This window comes from Nansenia antarctica (genome assembly GCF_963989245.1).
Source record: "Nansenia antarctica genome assembly, chromosome: 1".
NCBI classification, from domain to species: Eukaryota; Metazoa; Chordata; class Actinopteri; order Argentiniformes; family Microstomatidae; genus Nansenia; species Nansenia antarctica.
The window spans coordinates 106,663,431-106,680,292 of record NC_137674.1 but is presented as its reverse complement, the minus strand read 5'-3'; the positions used below and the strand labels follow the sequence as shown (position 1 = coordinate 106,680,292).

General features: G+C 42.1%; 2 protein-coding genes across 2 annotated transcripts; one reads left to right on the top strand and one right to left on the bottom strand.

Annotated features, from left to right (window-relative positions):
- Positions 1–849: 849 nt before the first annotated feature.
- Positions 850–7,564, bottom strand: stx6 (syntaxin 6; the record flags this gene model as incomplete). Its single annotated transcript, XM_080532376.1, has 8 exons — positions 850–969; positions 2,269–2,363; positions 2,793–2,899; positions 3,195–3,323; positions 5,099–5,161; positions 5,458–5,551; positions 6,809–6,979; positions 7,530–7,564. The coding sequence occupies 8 exons, from the start codon at positions 7,562–7,564 to the stop codon at positions 893–895; spliced, it is 771 nt and encodes a 256-aa protein (XP_080388502.1). The 3' UTR covers positions 850–892.
- A 4,645-nt stretch (positions 7,565–12,209) lies between these two features.
- ier5 (immediate early response 5) lies at positions 12,210–14,152 on the top strand. Its single transcript, XM_080538033.1, has one exon. The coding sequence runs from the start codon at positions 12,550–12,552 to the stop codon at positions 13,549–13,551; it is 1,002 nt and encodes a 333-aa protein (XP_080394159.1). The 5' UTR covers positions 12,210–12,549; the 3' UTR covers positions 13,552–14,152.
- The last annotated feature ends 2,710 nt before the right edge of the window (positions 14,153–16,862 follow it).

Below are 16,862 nucleotides of genomic sequence, written 5' to 3'. Positions count from 1 at the left end.
AGTCTTGTTGTAATCTTGTGTGTTCTAGTTGTAATCTTATGTTCTTGTTGTGTTATACCGTTATTGATATTGTCTGACCCAGCTGGTCATATATTCTCTAATATATAAACAAATAAATGTTATTGGACTGATTAAAAACAACAAAAAAACAACAACAACAACAGATAAACAGATAAACTAAAACAAAAACTACATCAAAAGTCCATACATTTTAGTGTTGTTAGTGATATACCCGCTTAGAAAAATATTCCTTTCCGTATTAGGGAACGCTAGTGTTCCGCTTCATCTCCTACCAACACAAGCTTACAATTTACAGTAGTCGTATCAAACCTGTGACGCCGTCAGTGCATGACCAAACAACCAAGGTAGCCCTAAGGGTTCAGTGAGACATTACAAACAAGGCCCTTTACATAAAGCATTTTACAAGATAGATTTAGATTAGCAGAGTATCAACTTGAGTAGTTGTGTACATTATCTTCAAAATATTAACACTAAAATGCCTCAAGGGGTTTGCAACTACCCTGGTTTTACCTCAGACCTCACAAAGCTTTCCTGAAGCATCGTGAGGCGCCAACAATTGAAATTGCAAAACGCAAAAAAATCCTTACTTGGAGATACGTGTGACACTCAAACCTTCACACACACATCACACATCTAAAAATGATGATTCAATGGAGAATAAGCAGATTTTTTTAAAAGGTGCATCACTGTATATGCAGTATGTAGTAACAGTAGGGTCATGGTAGAGTAGGATAGGGATATGGCTATGTTTATGGAAACACTCACGGTTTTCCCAAGCACCATAAAAAGTCCATCCCTATGTTCAAGCAAAGGTGGGGTTGGAGGGAGGGGGATGTGGGAGTGAAGTAGTAGTGCCGGATGATGATTTTCATCACAGGATAAAGAACAGCATTATGACGACAAAGAGAATGGCCACTAGGATACCAATAGCGCACCACTGTCGCCGGTCTGGAAGAGAAGGGAGGTTTTATTTAGTTTGTTTATTCATTTATTTATTTTTAAACATAAAGAAATGCTTTCAGACATGTCAAGGAATGATGGATTTGTCCTTTTGAACTGATCTGCATAACTCATTTTTTAAAAGGTGGAGAACACAAGAGAATACAATAAGTGTAAAAATAAATAACAATCCCTGGGAGCCAGAGTGGAAAACACCGTACTAACAGGATATCCAGACAAACAACAAAAAAGTCACCCGATTTCATTTGAATGAAATCCTGCCTCTATCGACCAAGTTCTTCCTGTGCTGAAGGAGGGCCTAGTCATGTTTCCTGAAGGTGTACGCTACGGACCAACCCTTACAAGGACATGCCACTCTGGTGGGGGGGGGAGCACCTTTCCGTCCTCCCCTGTCTCTGACCCTGGGTGACTCCAGGGAGTCTAGTAGGAAGTGCTTCCGTTCAACAGGAAGTAGACGCCTAGGGCGTGCGACCGTGCTTCTCTGTCAGATTTATAACCTCATTTAAGATCTACTACAGTGATTCTTCTACTACTTCAGTACATTTCTAGCTGAAAATCAACAGACTTCTGAGTATTAACTATAAGAATATGCAACGAAAGATTTAGTTGATGTCTTCATTGAAGCCCTTCAAAGCCCACATGCCTGCACTGCAAAAAGTAAATCTAAATAAGATTAAATATCTTAAATCGCAGCAATATAGGCTTGTTTTTTGTTAGACTGCACTAGTTTTAAGATATTTCTTACTTGTTTTAAGAAATTCTTGGCAAGTAAAAATTTCCTCTTCCTTTGGCAGATCATTTTGCTTATTTTAAGTAATATTTCCCCCATTGTATTGCTTTTTTCCCTGCTGTTTTTGAGAGCTGATGTTTTGCAGTGTGCCTTGGGCTGGATCGGCGACCTTTCTCAGGCACACACTGTTTGATAACAGACGACCATGCCCTGCCTTACTCCCTCGCATATAATTACAGTGTTTCCCATACACAGACAAGACTGTGGCAGGCTGCCCTAGTCTCATTACGAACCGAAAGTATTTTTAGTGCTGTTTTCTTTCTTTTTTTTAAGACCATTTTTCAGTGCTGCTCACGCTGCTGCAGAAAATGTTGGAGCAGGTTAGCTAGGGCGCTCTGCACCCCCACCCCGAAACTTTTCCCAGCTAGCACCTCAACTATGTGGTACATAGTTCCACAGTATCAGTATCACAAGATCCAGTGGGAAACACTGTAATTAATTAGCTATTGTATAAAAAGAACACTTCTGGTGATCATGACCAGAGGGCAAAAACTCACCACTGTTCATGTGGGAGACCTTAGCCAGCTTCTTCATGACGTTGTCCAATCTAGAATGGGTGCTGTCTACCTCATGGGTGAAGTCATCTAGCATCCTGTAACAGAGAAAAGCACTCGGGTTGATATTTCTTCTTAACTCACACTTGTAGTGCGCAAAAAATACTGTAGTTCTCACAAAACTTTCACCAGAATGTCTTGAAGAACTTAGAACTCGCTTGTTCGAAATCAATTGTCCCATCGATTTGAATTGTTACAGTATATTTGCAGACAGTATGTGTGGGTTAAGCAAATTAGATAATGAATCTCTTTTTTTTGTTTTTGTGGGGCAGTCCCACTCATATCTTTCATTTTATTAGACAGAGATAGTGAAGACAGACAGGAAAGTAAGGAGAAGAAGGGAGAGAGGACATGTCAGCAGGGCGTGGGCCGGATCCGAACCCATGCCGACATGGGCATATGTGTGCACTGTAGACCGCGGTGCTAGACCACTGGACCACCCCAGGCCACTAGATAATGAATCTTACACTGCCTGTTCGTCCAGCTCCATGCCAATCCTCTCAGACATGTTCTTCAACACCCCGATGGTCCCTGACACCAGTTCCAGCTGATCATCCTGCTGATCTGCAATGAGCTGATCCACATATGCCCAGCACACACACACACATACAACAGTCAACTAAATCCACATGCTATCAGGCTATCATGTTCTTCACACTACAATTCAATGATACAACTGATAATGGGGAAGTGAGTGAGAAATAAATTAATTAATTAAAATTGAAATCTAGCACAGGCAAGTCAACATCACCCACACCCACCGACTGCATCGTACAACTTATGTGAGGAGAAATGTGTATGATGAAAATAAGAACATAAAGATTTGGCACTCAACAAAGATTTATTGACACAGATAGGCAAACTGCTACCTGCTGCTGGGTTTGCTGCTCCTCAATGAAGTTGGAGTTTGCCGTCTGTAGCCCTTGGTCCAGCCGGGTGTATTTGTCAGGTCCTGGTTGCCAGATTGGGCCTTGAGACCCACTGTCCCCTAACAGAGCCTGGGAGGGAGATGTGTATTGAATTACACGAGTTCTACTGGAATATGCCAAGAGAGTTGTTGAACTTCAATGGGTGGTCCTCCTGTTAGTCTTCTGTGCAATAACCTGGTTGTTTAGTAAAGTCCTTTGTGTCTAGCAAATGTGAACTGAAGACATTTTCAGCAAATGCATTACTTTCAACACCAACAACCATCTCTCTCCCTCAACCACTCAAGAGACTCCCCCTCACTCTGCACTTTTAAATCCCACCTCAAAACCTACCTGTTCTACCATGTAGGGCTGCAACAACGAATCGATGAAATCGATAAAAATCGATAATGAAATTCGTTGGCGACGAATTCCATTATCGATTTGTCGGGTCTTGTTCCATAACAAACCTACTTCCTGTTGACGCACGCCACGCTGTCTAGCGGAGCCGGTGTAGGCATCGCGAATCATAGCGAATCATAGCGCTACCTATGGCCGGAAAGGGCAGAACCTATGACCGGAACCGGAAAAGTGGGAAAATCCGGTACCTACACAGGCGCGGCGGCTACATTTAAATCATGCTACTCAAAAGCCTTGAGAGTGAAGCTGTCTGCTGTCTGGACATGCTAGTGAGTTAGCTAGCAGGGTTAGCTCGCTGCTGCCGCTAGCTGACTGTCACTACGCTGCTCGTCCAGCTGTAGTCTGCGTAGCTGTGCTGAGAACCAGAGCACTAACTATGTTTCTATAGAGGAGGGTTACAGCTAACTTCCTATTGTTTTATTATAAACGTACTGCTGGGCTCAGCCCTTCCATGGTCTCCTGCTCTCCATGCAAATGCGTTAGTGTGAGTTCTGGCGAAGCGTCAGCTAAATGACTGTAATGTAATGCGATAGCCAGTGAGTGTTTGCTCGCATTCATGAATTCAATATTGCATGACAAGTGTATTTAGCTAGCTGGCTAACGTCAGTGGTAGAGCAGAGGTGATAAGCTAAAGGCTAGCTAGTGGTAGCCTACCAAGCTACCCGTGAGTTAGAGTGAGGCACTGACTGTAGCCTAGCCTATTGTATGGAGTGAGAGGACACATTGCATTGTTTTGGAGCATATCTGTTATATAAAAACATTAGTGTCTTGTCTGTAGCCTAAATTGCACTTTGGGTTACTGACCTTTACATTAAGCAAAGTTATTACCTAAAACAATGCATGTATTGAGCTAGAGTTCAACTACTTTATTGAAACAATCTACCGCCATAGTCCATGGCCTGTTGTTAAACCTATTTGATGTAGCAAAGCCTTTTTTATTTATATTATTTATTATTTTTTATTAATACTTATTCATTTTGCACATGTATATGTATAGGCCTGGCTGATTTAGAAAACATAAAATAAAATTTGCAAAATAAATCTTTTTTTTTGTATCCGATTAATCGGAAAAATAATCGGCAGATTAATCGATTATCAAAATAATTGTTAGTTGCAGCCCTACTACCATGCATACAACCTCCCCTACCCCCTAACCATCTCCCCTAACCCTGCCACCCCCCTCTCCCCCTGGACATTGCTGTGTTACTTGTTCCCCGTTTGTTAACTCTGTGCTCATGTTATCTGTTGCTTGTTGTTTCTGTGTTTTCCCATATTGTCAGCGTCTTTGAGCCTCGGAAAAGCGCTATATAAATACAATTAATTATTATTATTATTATTATCTGCTACTTAGAATGTGACATTTCTGACATGGATGGCTTCACACTGCATAATGCTAACAGCACGAAAGTCTCCTTCAGTAAGATCTTAATCCAAAAGTTTCAACAAACCTGTCTGTTTTTCTTCTCTGAGATGGCCAAAGCCATTGGACTGGTCATGTGGTCTTTCATTTCCTAAGAAGAGATAATTACAGCCTTAAGACAACACAGATGATGACACTAAACAATTGAATGCAAGGATGGTCCAAAACATTAGATCTCATCATGGGGAGATGCTTTACCACTTTGCTACTGATGAGAGTAAGAGTGAGAGATGTAGAACATGTACTACGGTTAAGTTCATTCTCCTTACTCTCAGTTAATAATAAGTTAAATCTTCCACACAACCGTACATGTAAAAGACTATACAAAGCTGATTTGGGAATGACAATTAGTGTTAAGTAAACTCAATTCCTAACAAGCGTGTGTACCTTAACCGTTGTTCTAGTGCTTGTGATGAAAGCTTTCCTTTTGGTCAGCTCCATGGCATCCAGGTTGAACTTCTTAGGATTGGATTCAACGATACTTGCACTCAAGATTAAGGTAAATTCCATAAGACAGAAGTTATGCTCCTACTGCATATTACATGAAAACCCCATTCAGACTTGGTCTTAAAACGTGGTTCAGTGATCAGATCATGAGTGTCACAGATGTCTGATCTAAATCTGATCCGACGTTTATGTCCTCACCTTTAAAATGTGTTCCATCAGCATCCTCAATGCACTATTAAAGTCCATGAAGTCCATGTGACAAACTGCAGATGCCATGTTAACATAACTGGAGACACTCACTCGCAGATTTTTGGAGGTAGACATCACCATTATGATTGCTAGCAAAAGTTAATCTGACCGGTTGCTAATGAAAGGTAAAAATGTTCAGATTTTGCCCACGGTTTACTACGCTTTCAGGTAGCGGAAGTGCATTTCTGTCCTCTCTCTGTTCCTCACAAGATGGATTTCCAACGTGTATTATAACTGGGATTGGTTCAAATCACACTCCTGGGTCAATGTTTAAAGGGACACATCACGCATGAAACAGCGACCACTAGTGCCAGAAATTGATATTCAACACTTATACAAATTATAACGTAGAGGTTTCTGCATTGTGGTCTGGGTTCTGTTGGAATGTAAAGCTTCCAGTGCCTACAACGTGAACGATACAGGGGGTAGGTACACCAACCCAGGGCGTACACCGACCAGAGGAGAACACAGCCCCATCATTATCGACTCATCGCGCCAACATCAACCACATCAAACGGCCACCCTAGACTCTGAAGTCGGGTACAGAAGATCCTACAGATTATGAGTCATGCTTTGGCTAGGCTACTTCTATCAGATCTCAATAGAAGATGTGATGGCAACATGTGGGCAACTGGCCACATTTTAAGACAAAGAAGTGTGAATAGGACCTAAAATCCTAACATTGAATACTTGGGTGAAACTCATTTGCAGACCTATTTTATTCAAACCAAGACATGCCTTAGACTTAGTTGCATCCATAAACCACCCATGTTCAAGGTGTTTCACCTAAGAGGTGATGGGTAGTGGTGGTCTAGTGGATAGTGAGTGGGACTTGTGATCGGAAGGTTGTGAGTTCAAATCCCGCCTGAAACCACACCACTACTACTTGAGTAAGGTACTTAGCCCTCAGTTACTCCAGGGGGAATGTCCCTGTAATTCGTAATTGTAAGTCGCTTTGGATTAAAAGCGTCTGCTAAATGGCAAAATTAATTATAATTATAAAATTATAAATTATAAATTAATTAAGAGGTTGAAAAGGATATTGATCGTCTCATCGAGGTCCTCCAGGTCCCACTCGATGGACCTCAGACTGTTCCTCAGCTCGTTGGTGGTCCAGTCCACCTCCTCCTTGGAAGCACCGCCGGGGTCCTGCAACAGCTCGTTCCATCTCTGGTGAAGTCCTTGAGCTGTGTTCACAGCCTTCTGTACCTCACTAGGAAATAACAGAGTAGAAACACATTAGAAGAAGAATTCATTACAAATTAACTATGGTGGTAGGTTAGAATACTTTATACAGGAGGAAAGTGTTGTTTTTGTATTGTTATTGTAATCCAAAATTGATGCAAGTTGTGTGTGTCTATGTTTGTGAATTTTGTTATTGTATGTTTGACTTTTTTTGTCTTTTGTTGTCTCGTCTTTGATGTTGGTATATAAAAATTATAATAAAAATATTGTGGGAAAAAAACTATGGTGGTAGGTAACTAAAGACAGCCTCTTTTTGTTATGCAACACAAACGTCTGGCTCTCTAAGCGAAACTACTAACTAACCAAACTACTCACTAAACTGACAGCTGTCAGAAACACGAATGCGAAGCTTAGTTTAGAAGAATGTTTAGAAGCTTTGTTTTGCTAGCTGCGACAAATCCTCTTTGTTCCAAGCTAGCAGCGAGCTAACGTTAGCATCCCTGGCTAAGAGATATCAGATGGCAGAAGAGATAGTTAGCTAAGTTAGCTAGCTGGGCTTATGAATCCTCTCTTCTTACCCTTTCACGACGAAAAACGGATCTTCCATAGACATGTTTGCTGATTAATTTAATCCGATAGCTGCTAATGTTGGAACGTCATGCCCCTGCGAGGGGAACGCTGCTCGCCTGACAAACACAACATGAAAACAAACAGCGTTGTGTTGACATGAGGGCAGACGACGCCTGTGTCGCCCCAAAGCTTCAATGACGTCACCGATGGCTTCCGGTTCAAAGTTCAATTGTCACATACATTTTTAGATTTCACATCACTAATGGGCTTGCCTATTTCAATTACTGACTTTACTTTCACTTATTAGTGGGCTTGCTTCAACAAGTCCAACTATTGTTTTTGCTCATACATTCTTCTTCTTATTATTATTATTATTATTCAAATTCTTCTGCATGCTATTCTTCCTATAACCTTAAGCGATGATTCACACCAATCCAAACTCTATGTTTTAAACTATTCAAAAGTGCACATTTTAACATGTATCTATCGATAACCTGCATCTATGGAAAACCATTTTTTTGGACAACGTTCTTAAAACCTTTACACCAATCCAACTGTAAAATATGAAGAACATTCAAAATTAGGATCCCAGTTATTCTGATACCTATTATACTTTTTAAAATATTAAACAATTCTTAACTGAAAACTGGAATTTACAGGCCATTACATTGCCTAGCAACTAGTTTTAAATTAACAAGTACTATGCTTTACTTCAGCAAGTCAACTATAGTTAGTCGGCTGACAGCAAGATATTACTTATTACTAGGCTTGTTTCAGCTGTGAAGGAACAGAGAAACACATTATAATAAAACACAAATAAATAGAGTAGCTAGCTATCTTAGCAACGTTCTTCCTCATACATAAAATAATTTGTGGGCTTTCTCCAGCTTGCTTGAACCTATCTATCTATCCTACTATTTAACCTGCTCTTATCTATCTGGCTATCCTACCCTCTGATCATCTTTTATCTTTATCCATCTGTCCATCCCACTTCCTTTCAACTACTCAATCATCAGCCTTTCTTTCTGTTGTCAGTCACTACTGCTTTCTCAGTATGACTCTTATGAAACGTTTAATTTGATTGAGCTGTCTATCGCTCATATACACATCCCTATCCTCTATCAAACCATCTTTAAACTATTTACACAACCACAATAAGACTGTGCACGCCCACACACAACCACAATAAGACTGTGCACGCCCACACACAACCACAATAAGACTGTGCACGCCCACACACAACCACAATAAGACTGTGCACGCCCACACACAACCACAATAAGACTGTGCACGCCCACACACAACCACAATAAGACTGTGCACGCCCACACACAACCACAATAAGACTGTGCACGCCCACACAACCACAATAAGACTGTGCACGCCCACACAACCACAATAAGACTGTGCACGCCCACACAACCACAATAAGACTGTGCACGCCCACACACAAGTGTCTATTTACACAACCACAATAAGACTGTGCACGCGGCACGCCCACACACAAGTGTCTGGAATTTCTTTTTCTATTTAGGTCGTGATCCTATGTGGCTCTGTGGCTCAGTTGGTATAGACATCAACATACTTCCAAAAAGTGAACAACGTCCACACATACAATACCAGAGGAAGCTCCACGAACCACGTTCAACCGCGTTGCACCACAAACAAGGGGTTAAACTCGTTTGCAAACTATGCAGTAAAAATGTGGAACGCCCTTCCTATAATCTTAAAGGAGTGCAAAACACTGCCCACCTTCAAAACCACTCTCAAAAAACATTTACAGGAGGCTGCAATCCGTAACTGGACCCTCTAAATCAAAAATCAGATTAAAAGACCCGAACTACCCACTGTACATACTTTGTGTTTTGTCCCCCGCCCCCACCTGTGGTGTATGTCCCCACCTGTCCTACCCGCTGTACATACCTTATGTTTTGTTGTATTGTTCTTCCCATGATGGATGTATGTTTATCTTGTAGATAGTACTAGTTATTTGTCTGTATTATCTTGTAGATAGTACTAGTTTTTTTTGTCTGTCTTACATGTAACGATGAATTGAGAATCAAGGACCCCAATTGAAATAAGCCAGTGGCTTTCTTGGGTTTTTATCCTGTTAGTTGACCTTGTATGTAATATGTACTTTCATGTACCTACTTCTGCAAATCTTCTAATAAAGTTTTCAATCAATCAATCAAAGAGCATGGTGCTAAAATGCCTAAGTGGGTTTGATTCCCGCTGGGAATATATATATATATATATCATGAATGTTTCCACTCACTGTACTGTAAGTAGCAGTGTGTACGTCTGTTGGAAATATACTATGGCCACGTGGCAAAATTCAGTTCTAAGTTCCAAACAACAACAACATCCCCCCCTAGTAATAATATAACCCCCTGGAATGGGCTAGCAGTGTCGGCCATTAGCTGACCCCTGACCCCTGACCTCTGGCCAGTAACAACATGTTAACCAAGGGTCAGTTGGACATTCCATTTTAGAAAGTGCTTTCACAGGACCTAAACAGTGTTTGTTAATGAAATCTTCCTTTCAAGGGATCGATTGAGTCTGATTAAACGTAGTCATTAGAAGCATTAGGAGGCTTCTAGAACGCTTGAATGTTCCATATTTCACTTTTAAGACAAGTGTCTGCTAAATTGCATAGGTAATGTGCTTGCCAACTATCTTATCTGATTAGCTAGCACAATAATGTGAAGCAAGACGCAATTACAATGTTGGCCTTGTCGGATACTGTTTTCACAATATTTTCATCAGAAGAAGAACAGAAGAGGAGGAAAACATTATAGGGATGGTCCACTTCTTTCTTGGTTTAGCCCTGACCTTGGCTCTAGTTGATACAGCTTTTTTGTTACATATGTTGGTTGGTTCCTTAGATACTGAGCCATAGGGCCCCGTTCATTCTGGAAAGTAGTCCAAAACACATTGCGGACACTCCACTTAATCCACTTATGACAGATTCCCTCTCTGAAGACTTTGTCTGCATTATTATTATTATTATTTCAGTCATTTTGTCATGCTGTAATACACTTTTGCATTTTTGTTGTCATTGGAAATGCTCAAGTGAAATACAGCATAGTAAAGTGACTTAAACAAATATATAATCCATAATACTAGTTGATTTGGAGTGTCTGAAAGGTGTTTTGGACATATTCTTAGAATGGGGTTCTATTCTTAGAATGTCTGGTATCTATTTTAAGATACAAAGTCAATTTTACAATCCTTTACTATCTCTTTTAGTCAAATGATGTGTGTGCTCTTGTTTGTTTTAGGCAACGACAAATTAGTAATTATTTATACACAAATGCAGATACATGTGGGGTGCAGTTTCTTTCCAGTGTCATGTTATAATTAAATGTTCATGTCATATTTAATTAATTACTTTTACACAGCAGCTACATGTTCTTATCCAGATGATAGTATTCATTTCGGGTCACCAACATGAATAACATGCAGAATCTTTACGTCATGTAACCTTCTCTAATCTTTGTGTTTATGCTAACCTGACCAGAGTGAGAACAATCTATCTCTCAAGACCTGATCAACACTCCAAAACAATGAGTTGACAAATCTCCATTGCGCTTTACTATAATAATATAGTGGGGGGAGAGGCCTTAAACTATTTTCCATTGTGAGTACATTTCAACACACCCCTCCCCCACGCGCATACCTAACTGTCTCCTGACCCAAAGCTTGTCCTGAAACAGAACACCCCTACCCTCCCCCCTCCTAACGGTCCCATTCCCTACCCTCCCCCCTCCTAACGGCCCCTCCCCCCTCCTAACGGTCCCATTCACTAGCCTTTGCCTTTGCCAACACGCGGCACAAAAGCGTCATGTGACCAGGCTGAGAACAGTCAAAGCATTACATCAACCCAGGAAGTCGGCCATCAAAATAAAAGATACTCTTTAAAGGGGACGTGCTCCATATAATAATCAGCAATGCCGTTTTTGAAAAAGACTGAGTCATCTATATTAAGAAGGCTATTCCACGAGGAATATCTTTTCATTATACAACTAGGCTACATTTACAACATTAGTTTGTGTGGTGTGTGTCTTGTTTTTTGTGCATTTACGAGATATAGACGGATTTGTTTTCATTCGTTTTTCAGCCAAACGGCAGCCCTGCCATTTGGTTAGGTGTCGGGCTTGAAATGTACCCACTCTCAAATGCATAGGGTACTATGGATGCAATGACTCATAGTCCATGAGATGAAAACATTTAATCTTTCATGTTTGTAATGAAAGACATTGTTTACAAACAGTGGAGTTAAACAAACCTTTGGTTTATGATGAGATAAGATAGTTGTACTGAGCGTGTGGCTTTCACAAGTTATAGGCTATTCTTCTAAATCAATGGTATCATTAAACGAAATGACCATAACAGCTGTAAATAGTATAGTACTGTACCTTTAAATCACAGTCCCACGATCGTATTCAAATTCCATGTATCTCCTGTGCGCGTCGCCATTGGTCGGTGTATATTTGGCGGGGCGTAACTCGTTGCGATTGTAAAAGACGACGACATGCGTTTCCATTGGCTAGCGTAGTTGTGACGTTGGGGTATAAATTCATCTTAAAAATAGAAACAGTCCCATTCCTCTGTAGGCTAGGCTGTCGACAAGTGAAGAGTGTGACACGGTAACGCGCCCCGTTTAATCGCTGCAACCCCATGCAAAGTGAGCGCACTGAATTATCAAAGCAAGCCAAATTACACGGCGCTGTTCACTCGAGAGCTATGAGGCAGGTCGTGCGTTTCACCACATAGCCTGTAACGATTTTTCTAAAGCAAACAGCGACGTCATTGTTGATTACTTAACTCGGGGGGCGACTTGAAGGCGACCGTCAAGTGGGGGAAAAACTACTTCAAACCTCCTTCTTCAATAGGCCTAAAGGACTTTGGGATTACTTTCCTGGTTGGTGTAATTTTCCACGCGGACGGAAACGCTCTGGGGGAAAGACTTGACTGCATTCTTACTTAGCCTTATTGATATATAAAAATAAAAAATATTATTCAACCATGGAGTTTAAAGTTGAGGCGCATCGGATTATGAGCATTTCACTCGGTAAGATTTACAACTCCCGAGTGCAACGGGGTGGCATCAAACTACACAAAAACCTCCTCGTGTCTCTGGTTCTCCGGAGCGCCCGGCAGGTGTACCTGAGCGACTACTACGGCGGGGTGTGCCTGAGCGCCCAGGGGCACGGTGGCGACCCCCGGGGAGGAGAGTGGTGCGGAGAGGGGGACTACATGGACTCGGGCGATCAAGACAAACCCTTGAACCCTGCAGGCGCGACCCTGGAGAATTTACCAGAATCATCTCCGGAGGACAACCCTGATGTGGCCCAAGAGGTGGTCAAAGAGGAGCCCTCCAGTGAAGCCTTCTCCTCCACAGAAACCCCAGAAATCGCCCCCGAATCGCACGAACGCACCACCGCCGCAAGTGTGGTGGCTTCAGATTCAGAGCGCAGCGACGCGCAGAAAACCCCGGGGGGAGAGAGGGAGAGCTCGGCGCCTAGTGTCCAGACCTCCATAGAGGTGGCTGTTATCTCACCGAACTCCAACAGTTCGGCGGCTGAATCATCAAAAGAAGCGGCTACAGAAACACCGATCGTCGGTGACCAAACCAACAGCGATTTACCGGTTGAGAAAAAGGCACAAGAACCACTCAGAGAGCACCAGTCTTGTCCTTCTACCAGGAAACGGAGCGCGGAAAAGTCCCAACTCGACTCCCCGTCGAAGAGAACGAAAGTAACTGTGACTACTTCCAGTGTTTCTACTACTGAGAAGACAGAAGGATCCGAAGAAATGGACACTGGCAACGTCTCGAATTTAATCACCATTTTCGGTTCCAGTTTCTCAGGACTCTTGAGTAAGGACGGGTCAGGATCAGCCTCCCACCCTGATTCGGAGGGGGAAGAAGAGGAAGAAGAGGAAGAAAGTGACTCTGGGCAAATCTGTTGCGATCAAATGTTGAAAAACCTCAACCCTTGGAGTACTAGTGCAATTGTCGCCTTTTAAAAAGACACTGAAAAATGTAGGGGGTTTTTGGTAGCAAATCTTGAGGATTTTTTATTGGGAACCTTTTTGTCATTTTGGCAAAGTTCCAAGTTAACAGACATAGATCATGAAGTTCTATGCGTTTAGAACACGTGGGCAGTGAAACGTGGGCAGCGGCAGAGTTAGTGAAATCGGAGTTCCCCCCTTTCACACACTATGGAAGTCAAGTAGCCTTTTTACACGGAACTGTGTCATGTTTTCTGTGTGACATGTGTTGTTGAAGGGTAGGAGAAGTGAGCGAGCTGGCCCCACAGCACTGAGATTGAGGGACAAGATGATAGAAAGACAAACGTGTTCGCTACAGTGTTGCTAAACCTCCCAGGAAACAACAGAATGTGCGATGAATCAGGTTGATGGGCCTACTACGTTGGGGAGCAGATGATATTACAGGACTTGAATGACATGTGACCACTCGAAGCTGACGTCACCTGTTGGACATTTACTACTACGTTCACATTTCACTGTCTTTGTTTTATAAAGACCTGTATATTTGTTGATGTTGTGCCTGTAAATATTGTTGCCCTATTCTGAATCTTGTGTATTTTGGTATGTACCATTTGATCATGACAATTGCGTGGTGTACACGTATTAAAACATTTTGTCTAATGTTTCACTTTTTCTTTGCTCTCTTATTTCACTGGGTTTGCATAATTCAGCAAGTGTTAAGACAGAGCTGGGCTCAGGTGTCTCTTAGTTGGGTATGGGTGGGCAAATTAACAGAGTGGTGGGTAGAAATAACCATTGTATTTTCACACAGAATGTCTATTTATAATAGTAAATATGTTACACCGACATGTGTATTGTCTGACCATTCAAGTCATGCAATTCACATCATTTAGCCGTTTGTTGTCAAATTAATTAGTACTCTAAGCCAGTGGCAATTTGTTCCCAGTGGAGAAATGGTAAGCTCAACTTAAAATGATAAGAACATTTATTTAGTCACCCCAAATCAAATAGTATAGATACCAGTACAAGGTGAATCAGTAATAATCTTTAATGTATTGATTGTTGACCTTCGGAGAGCAGCTGTTGCTAAACATATGGATGGGGGAAAGACCCCCATGTCAGTGACAACCAGTAGAAGTGTTCCTCATGTCCAATCAAAGCTACCCACTGCACAACCTTCTATAGCTTAACTAAGAGGTCAAACCTTTTTGTCAAGATAAGGAAAAGTATTCAGGAATTATTTATGGCTCGGTCACGGTGGCTGTTCCAGAAAGACTGGTAGACAGGGAACTTGTCACAGGTCCCTCAAACACGTTTTTACTGCCTGCTGTAAACCATTGCCATTATGCTTGCAGGCATGTCCAGTATGCAGTCTCAGGTTACAGTTCTGGCAGAATTCCTGCACTGTTGAAGCTAATCCTGTTGTGTGTTCTCCATGTAGGAGGTTAGGTAAGATACTAGCTGCCTAAACAGACTACAAGCTAACAGCAAATACAGGTCTAAAGCTCATGGTCATGTAGCAGGTACTTCTATCCAAAACAACTTGCCACTATAATGTAAACTACCACTAACCCTAAACCACTGGTTTAACCTCAGCACTTCCATGGCACGGCAGTGATTTACTTAAAGGCACAGTCAGATTCCCTGCTGTTCAAATGTCATTTGATTATGTAGGAGCCTACATGCCTTATGAGCTCAGCACAACACTCTCCGTACACTATGATAACTGAACATCTACGGCTGTATTACTACATTGTTTATTTGTTGTTTTTTTGAGTTGTTTACGTTGTAAACCAACAGTCCTCACATCGAGATCCACAGTTCATTTCTGATTTGGAGTGTGATTACATTCACCCAGCTTAATTCCTCATTTGACCAAACAAAGGCTTTTGAAATTAGAGTTATAATATATGCAAATTCAGAAGGCAATTCATATCAACAGGGAAAAACAAAAGAGTTCTAAGTATGCATTGTTGCTAAGTTACTGTGACTCCTGCAGTAGAGACTTGGGCTGAAGATGTGCAACAGAAGACATGGGAGGGAAACCTGCCCTAACACACAGGAGTTGTGAACACCACCACTGAATGGGATATATAGTCTTAAGTTGAAAAATGGTCCTAACAAGACCCAGTCATGTTATGACATCTCGCTGAAAGCCCCTCACGTTCATTCCTATATCCAATGAATAGTGAGCGACATAGGAATACGCGTAGGCCTACATATGTATAGCCGCTTTGAAAAAGAAAAAAAGAACAAAACAAATGGTCCAATGCGACTTGTGGGCTTAAGTGGGCTTTAGTTGGGCCGGCCTCCTGTCCTGCACGGACGCATTCTTTCACACGGACAACGTCGGGTATAAATAGACGCAAACTCCCTGGAGATGCTGCAGAAGGCGCGGCTAATACTGCTGCCGGATCCTGGCCGGCACAGCAGGGAATGTGGGTCACCGCAATCCCAGGACCAGGCCTCACCAGTCAGCTGACCGCAGGGCACAGCACAGTATAACAACACAGGGCCAGGGGGGGGAAAAAGGGGAGAATATCAGACACACTATTTCAATAGTGGGAGGGAAGGAAAGCTAGATTTGATTTGTTTGTCCTAGGAGCTAAATGGCCTTGTTGATCCCTGGTTGTGTGTTGTACGGTAAACGTGTCGTCCGAAAAGATTGGAGTTCATATGCCCCCCCCCACCCCCTAAATTTGTATGTGTGTGCACCCCAAATTGTGGTATTAGTATTGGTGTCAGGGAGTGAGTGAGTGTGCGTAAATCAGCCACTGCAGGTGTTAGAATGACTTTATTGTCTGATCATGTTTTATATTGCATGACTAATCTGCAATGTGATGCAACACTATAAGCGCACATCCTCTCCCTCCACTCCCAGCATTAGATTAGGACAGAGGAAGGAGAGGTTGCATGTGAATACATGCCGGGTTCCAGGCTAAATACATGCAGCTGTCTGTCCCATCTCTCTCTTTGTGACTAGCTTGCCCTCTTCCAAGATTCCAAATTCCAGGAGGGGGGGAAAGAAAAAGAGAGAGGAGGGGGGGTGGGGTGAAGAGAGTTGCGAAACCATTTCCTGCTGATCTACAGCGGGTGTGCATGTGTGCGTGTGGAATGTTCTTCTAAACTTGAGGAATTTAGGGGGAATGTTGTTTTGATTAAATGTACCCATTGTGATACTGGGCCGAGGACACTGTCTGTTAGCCCAATGCCAGGGAGCCAGATCTGTGTCCAAGATTGTGCTCCAACACAGACCTCTATTACCAGGTTTACTCTATTACATTGGCAGTAAAAGGTGTTTTCGGTGGAAATATCTGGCTATTTGA

Coding starts and splice junctions, on each gene's coding strand:
- ier5 (XM_080538033.1), top strand. CDS start 12,550: ATGGAGTTTAAAGTTGAGGCGCATCGGATTATGAGCATTTCACTCGGT.